Source organism: Globicephala melas, chromosome 5 (genome assembly GCF_963455315.2).
Source record: "Globicephala melas chromosome 5, mGloMel1.2, whole genome shotgun sequence".
In the NCBI taxonomy this organism is placed as follows: domain Eukaryota; kingdom Metazoa; phylum Chordata; class Mammalia; order Artiodactyla; family Delphinidae; genus Globicephala; species Globicephala melas.
Genome location: NC_083318.1, coordinates 67838194 through 67845426, shown reverse-complemented (window position 1 = coordinate 67845426; position 7233 = coordinate 67838194). Strand labels below are relative to the sequence as shown.

The 7233-nt window shown below is 45.3% G+C and overlaps 1 protein-coding gene across 2 annotated transcripts in view; it reads left to right on the top strand.

The window, feature by feature from the left end:
• The first annotated feature begins 5158 nt into the window (after positions 1-5158).
• KCTD8 (potassium channel tetramerization domain containing 8) overlaps positions 5159-7233 on the top strand; it is a 253800-nt gene continuing 251725 nt past the window's right edge. The window contains exon 1 of one of the 2 annotated variants that reach the window (XR_009563998.1): positions 5159-6544. Coding sequence is in view for 1 of the 2 variants with exons in the window: in XM_030881157.2 (XP_030737017.1) it covers positions 5596-6544 (949 nt within the window). In the remaining variant the exon portion in view is untranslated. The remainder of the gene's footprint in view (positions 6545-7233) is intronic. The other variant, XM_030881157.2, reaches the window with a different exon arrangement.

Sequence of the window (7233 nt, the reverse complement as noted above, 5' to 3'; positions counted from 1 at the left end):
ATTATCCCCACTGCCCAGCCTAAAATTTTTATCCAGAATGTCCTAAGGCTATGTTGCCTTTTCCCTCCAAGGTTTGAGGAGCTAATCAGTGTTTCAAGCAGGCAGCCAACTGGGCAAGATGAAATACAAGGCCATCTGTTGCTAAACTACTCCCAACACATACATTCCCACACACATACTATATATTAAATTACACAGCCACATCCAAAAACATGACCTTTACATGATGTAAGTTAATATGAAAATGGCTGACAAATTATTTTATTCATAAATATCTACTGAGCACTTTTTATTTAACAGGCATTATATTAAGTGCTTAGATATACTGAATCATGATCTATACAAAATTTCATTAATATCTTTGGGTATTAATTTAACAGAGTTTTACCAACTGTTACCCTAACCTTTAGTGGTGCTCCTATAATTTATAATATAGACCTAGAACTCTCATGAATTTACAGTAAGGTATCTAAATTGCTGGAATATGCTATATAACAAATGCATCAAACACTGATGTCCTGAGTTTCCTAAATACTTCATTTGCAAAGTTTTTTTGTTTCACAGCATCATTGAAATTCTCAAAACCGATAGGTGAGATTTTTGGGGTGAGCTAGTTTTTATACTCTGCTTTCTAAGTTTCCCCAGCAACTGTTGAATTTGAAGATGGTCCTTCTCATCTTATATTGTTTTGTACCTACCCATGTTGACCCTGTTCTGGCAGCAATGCTTACACTTCTTACCTTGCAAGAAGCCATCGGCCCTTGCGTTGGCCTGCTTTTCACAATATTGATGTGTGTATAGCAAAACTTGCCCATATTTTTCCTTTATGGGAGTGTGATGGGCGTGAAAGGGAAACCGAAATTCTTCCACTGATAGAGTATATATTATTTTCTTTCTTCTTTTTTAGAGATTTTCCTCTTTTTTTTGGCTTTTGCTTCACGGTCCCCATTCCAAGTGTTAATGACTCTACTCAAGTGTTGAATTACAGACTCATCTCATTACAGGTCCTGTAATCAAATCTTTAGGAAGACATGTTATCTTACCTAATCCTCAAAACAAGCAAGTATATTAGTCGCAAATGCTCTAGAGCTGTGCTGAACATTAGAGTAACCACTAGCCACGTGTGGCTATTGTGCAGATGAAATATGGACAGTTCAAAATGAGATGTGCTATAAGTGTAAAATACATGCCATAGTTTGAAGACCTAGGATGGAAAAAATATAAATTATGTCATTAATACATTTTTGTATTGATTACATTGGAAATGATAATATTTTGGATACATTGGGCTAACTAAATGATATTATTAGAATAAGTTCACCTATTTCATTTTTCACTTTTTTAATGTGGTTATTAGAACGTTTAAAATTAGAAATGTGGTTCACATATTTTTATAGGACATCACTGCTCTAAAAACTGCCAGGCTCTTTCTCTACAGGAAAGAATCTCAGGCTTTTTGCTTAGAATTACAAATACTTGAAGATTTTTTTTCTGGGTGTGTGTGTGTGTAAAACTTTCAACTGCCTTGAACAAGATAAACAGATACCAGGTGGGTTCCTGAAAATTAGAAGTGCAGTTGGCCTTGTTCACAAACAAGCTAAAAGGGATAATTAGACCACAGTAAAAAGACTGAATAAAGTTAAAAAAACGAAAGAAAAGAACAGGACCTAGGTAAATTAAATCAATGGAATTATATCAATGTCTAGGATGATAAAGTGCAACAAGAGAGGAACAACCATGGCTGCAGACAGGGAAGGACATGCTGGGGGTAGTGTGGGAAAGTTCATGATGGAGGGGCTGTGCTACTGCATGTTACCCTAGGGGTGAGACGATTGGAAGAAAGGTAGGTAGAGCTACTGTAACCAGTTATCTGCTTTGGAATCCCAGATCTTTCTAGTTAGGGTGTGGCTCTGCTCTCAGTCCTCAGAACAGCGGTGTGAAACAGACAGTAAATACAATGAACTCCATCAAACTGGAATGGCCATGTTACTGGACGCATGATCGCAGAAGATGGTCAAGGCCATCTTGACCAGAGAAGTCTCTTGACCAGAGAAGTCTCTGGTCTTTATTATTTCTGCTATACCCATGAGGACACTAAGGTTTAGAGCAGTTAAGTCACTTGCTCAAATCACAAAGCCAGGAAGAGACAAAGGTAGATTTTTTTAAGCCAGTTCTACCTGACTTTAAATCTCACTGTTACCTTCTGTGCTCATCCTCCCCTGTCAAAGAGGATATAGTTCCTGCCTTTAAGTAACTCTTAGACTAGTGAAGAAATATTTAAATTGTTATTTTAAATTACAAATTATTTATTACAAATTGGACTTTATCCTTTTTGGTTAGTTTGCTGTACCTTTAGAGACACAGTTTTGACTGTATTATTTAAAACTTCTGGGAATGTGAAGTGACCTAGTGTAGTTTGTAGGCAGAGAAGTTTGATGTCTTGTCTTTGCACAGCAACAGAAGAGCTTAAGGACCCACCTTTGTGATCACATTGGCCTAGGGAACATTAATGGTGTCTGTGGCTTAGAACAAGATGGTTCTAATTATAGTATTTGGTGTTAATTCTTCAGTTCACCAAAATGATTGCTCCAATAGTGTCTATCTCTTTTTTGCTTTCCCTTCTCCTTTAGATCTGATTTTGTTTTAATCAGATTCTGTTCTCACTTTTCCTGATTTTAATTGTGAAGGACTGAGTCTTATTCATCTCTGCAATATCATTGCTTAGCCCAGTGTCTAGCAGTTAGTTGATGCTTTGTCATCCATTTGTGATGTGAACACATTTCTATGCAGTAAAGATTCAAGAAATAGAAATTGACTATCTTTTAAGGGCTAGGCACGATGCTGGGGATAGAATAGTGCATATGGTTGTATGCCATACTTACAATCTGATGGGAAACAATGACATACTAGTGTGACAAACCCTGCCCTTGTATAAGCATAGGGTGCTGTGGGAACACCTGGACTGGTAAAAATCTGAAAGATTTCCAGAGGAAGTACTATTTAAGCTGAAACATCAGGGAAGCAGTAAACAAGGAGAAAGGATTAGGGGACTGGTGGAAAAGGAAAGGCATTCCTAGCTGAGAGAACAACAGGTAAAGACATTCTGGACCTGCAATTTTAGTTTGGAGTTTGGAGGGTATAGTGGGGGGAGGAGGTGAGAGTAATTGGAGTATGGGGATGGAAGGGATTAAGGAAAAATATTCAATCATTGTTGAAAGAATTATTTTAAAAAGCAATACATCACACAGAGAAATTCACTAAGAATTTCTAAGGTGATTCATTTAGAGTACACGTTTTAGACCATTTTGTCTCATGAGCATACTTTATGTAATTAAAAAGAATAAAACGGATTTCAACCTGATAACATTGGAGACCTTATATTCATATACACTTATGCATATGTATTATACATCCACTTCATTATGATTCTATGGTCTATAACATACTTATCATTAGGGACACTTACCTCATGATAAACGGGCTTCATTAGTAGTGGTTCAAGGCTTTATTATTTATTCATCTATAGAGATTATAAATCTTCTATTAATTCATTTTTCAGAAACTATTACTTTTCATTTCAGATGTTTTCTGATGGTAGCTTTTAAGTGAAGAAGGCTAAAATCAATTCTACTTCTTAATCAGTTTATAAATTTGGGGGGAGGCAATAGGTTTGAATACGAGGATTGCATGAAGATGCATAATGTACACCAGGTTTTAAGTCTTAGAACTTTGGTAAATACATTGTATTCTTTCATTAGTGCATTTTCAGTCTCAGGTAATCTAACTTCAAAACTGATATAACATTTTCTGGGGATGTGGCTTATAAGGATCAATGAATTAAATATAGTTTTTAATACTCCAAATAACAATTTATTAATTATTTATAAAAATTAGAGGTTACAACTGTTATCTCAAATCCAGTACTTTTGTGTGTGTGTATGTGTGTGTGTGTGTGTGTATGTGTGTGTGTGGTTGATTCAGAGTGAAGGAATCTTAAGTAGGCATTTAGAATTTTTAAAAAGATGTGAAAATCTGTACATTATTTTGTTAATGGATAAGGTTCATCTATAATACTATGATAATTTTTGAAGCAAACTACTTGTATAGCAGTGTAGTCTTTTCACCTTTGTACTTTATAAATCAATGATTCTTTATGTTTCTGAACACAAAAGGATGTCCCAGGATGAATAGCCACAAGAACGGAGTTCCTCATTTGCATCTCTATCCTCACTATCACAAATAATGCTGATCTTACAGCCTGTACCTGTGCTGTATACAAATGGAAATTAAAGTGAACTTAAATTCATATAATTTTCATTTATGCCCTGACTCTTACGGTTAGATTACTAATAAAACATAAGCCATTTCTCTTGCCCTGAAAGCTGAAAGGGAAATGAAGAGATTAATCAGAGGATAGAGCAGGATCGGAAACTAGGAGCAAATAGAGTAAGTTCCCTCCCTGGCTTTGTCCCTTCCTCCAAAAATATCTATTACGCATCTACTATGAATCAAATACTGAAGGGATGAAAGGAGAGAACCGTCACGTTACCACAATCTTTTATTAGTTTTGTGAACCGAAAAACAGATTTCAGTTTTAAAAATTTTCAACTATTTGTAGCACATGCAGTTAAATATGCAATCAGGACGTCTGAATGTAATTGAGGTTCCGGCATTTCGCCCTTCACTTCAAAAACTATGCTAAAACCACTACAAGAGATTCACCCCCCCATGTAGTTTTTTTGGCAATCAAAGTCCTCACGCCAACATTTGTAGTAATTTCAGATTGGCACCCTAGCATTTCCGTTATAACCCCACCCGCTACCCCACTTCCCACCTTAATGCAAGATTAAAAAAAAAAAAAGTTTTACTGGGCGAACAAGGGCAAGGGAGGAAGGAAGGGACGGACGGACGGACGGAAGGGGGGAATGAAATGGATGAAGGAGAGATGCTGTCCTTTTTCCCGTTTGTTTTCGGTTCCCTGCCCTCTTCTTCCCATCTCCACGCTTGCTGTCAAGTAGCATCACCTCCAGGCTCGGCCCTCGGTCCTTCCCCCTAGCGTCGGAGCCCCGCAGCCGGAGGCTGGCACCTATCTCTTTAAATGACAGCTGTGGCTCGGGTCCCAGTCTCGGGCTTGACGTCAGCGCCGCTTCCCCGGCTACGAGGAGTAGTTTGCGCCACAGTCCGCGCTCGGGGCTCGCGGCGCGCTCGCAAGCTGCTGGGGCGGCGAGTTTTCTTTGCTCCCGCCCCTCCTCCCGCCCTCCCCGCGGAGAGCCGAGCGGCAGCTTAAGAGCCTCTCGCAAGTCTCTCACACTTCCCCGCCGTCGCCCCCAAAGGAGCATCCGCTCCTCCTCGCGCCGCCGCCGCCGCCGCCGCCGCGGCGTCCGCAGAGCTCCTCTCCTGCACATCGCTCCCCCGATGGAGCCCGGGCGCCGCCGCCGCTGCCCCGAGCCCTGAAGCGGGCCTCCTCGGCCGGAGAAACGTGCCGCTCGGCCCGAGGGCGCATCAGGGGCACGCCACTGGGGGTGTAAGGCGCGGGTTTCGGGAAGGAGAAAGTGCTGCTCTCCAGGGTCACTTGGCCAGCGGCGGGGGGGGACCATGGCTTTGAAGGACACGGGCAGCGGCGGCGGCACCATCCTGCCCATTAGCGAGATGGTCTCCTCGTCTAGCTCGCCCGGCGCGTCGGCAGCCGCCGCCCCGGGGCCCTGCGCGCCCTCGCCCTTCCCCGAGGTGGTGGAGCTGAACGTAGGGGGCCAGGTCTATGTGACCAAGCACTCGACGCTGCTCAGCGTCCCGGATAGCACTCTGGCCAGTATGTTCTCGCCCTCTAGCCCCCGGGGCGGCGCCCGACGCCGGGGCGAGCTGCCCAGGGACAGCCGGGCGCGCTTCTTCATCGACCGGGACGGCTTCCTCTTCAGATACGTGCTGGATTATCTGCGGGACAAGCAGCTCGCGCTGCCGGAGCACTTCCCCGAGAAGGAGCGGCTCCTGCGCGAGGCCGAGTACTTCCAGCTCACCGACCTGGTCAAGCTGCTGTCGCCCAAGGTCATCAAGCAGAACTCGCTCAACGACGAGGGCTGCCAGAGCGACCTGGAGGACAACGTCTCGCAGGGCAGCAGCGAGGCGCTGCTGCGCGGGGCGGCGGCCGCAGCGCCCTCGGGTCCCGGAGCGCACGGGGGTGGCGGCGCACCGGACAAGCGCTCCGGCTTCCTCACGCTCGGCTACCGAGGCTCCTACACCACGGTGCGTGACAACCAGGCGGACGCCAAGTTCCGGCGCGTGGCGCGCATCATGGTGTGCGGACGCATCGCGCTGGCCAAGGAGGTGTTCGGAGACACGCTCAACGAGAGCCGCGACCCTGACCGGCCGCCCGAGAAGTACACGTCGCGCTTCTACCTCAAGTTCACCTACTTGGAGCAGGCGTTCGATCGCCTGTCTGAGGCCGGCTTCCACATGGTGGCGTGTAACTCCTCGGGCACCGCCGCCTTCGTCAACCACTACCGCGAAGACAAGATCTGGAGCAGCTACACGGAGTACATCTTCTTCCGTAAGTTCGTGGTCTCCGAATTTCCCAGTTCTCCCGCCCCCTCGCCGACCCGCGGCGGGTTCCAGCGCGTCTGGTGTCGTTGTGTGCTTCCCCTATCGCGGCAGACACGATTTACGGTTTCGTGCCTTGCGATCTCCCTTTTGGCTCTTCTCTTCAGCAACTCAGGAGCACGCAATTCCCAAGCAGTCCTCTTTCTTAACTTTATTGATCTTGCCCTCTCGCCCCGCCCAGCTCTTGGAGCCTCTGGACACCCTTCTACTACCGAGGGCCGGGAAAAGACAGGGGCACAAGGCTGGGCGCGTAGGTCCCCTTCCTTCCCTCTGTCTCCGTGGGACTCACGGGGGTCAACTTATGTGGGTCCCAGTGGTGTCCCTCCAGAGGGCGGGTTGGCATCAAGGTACCGCGGCGTACGCCAGGTTTACCTCCGGTTGGTGCGGGTCGGCGCTGGAGCATTCAATTATGGGTGGTTGCGGAAAGGGGCAACAAGAGAAGTGGGGATTGTGCCTCCAAAGCCCCTCAAGGGCCCGGGGGGAAAGAGGTTTCCATTGACCCATTAAAAACCTCAGATTTCTCTCGCGCCAGTTGTCTTCTGTAACGGTTAGGGGTTTTGAACAGAGAAGGGTGGAGGGAACGGGCTTTGGTGGTCTGAGTGCTGTCAGAGTTGGACATGAGGAAGGGAAGTGGTGTGT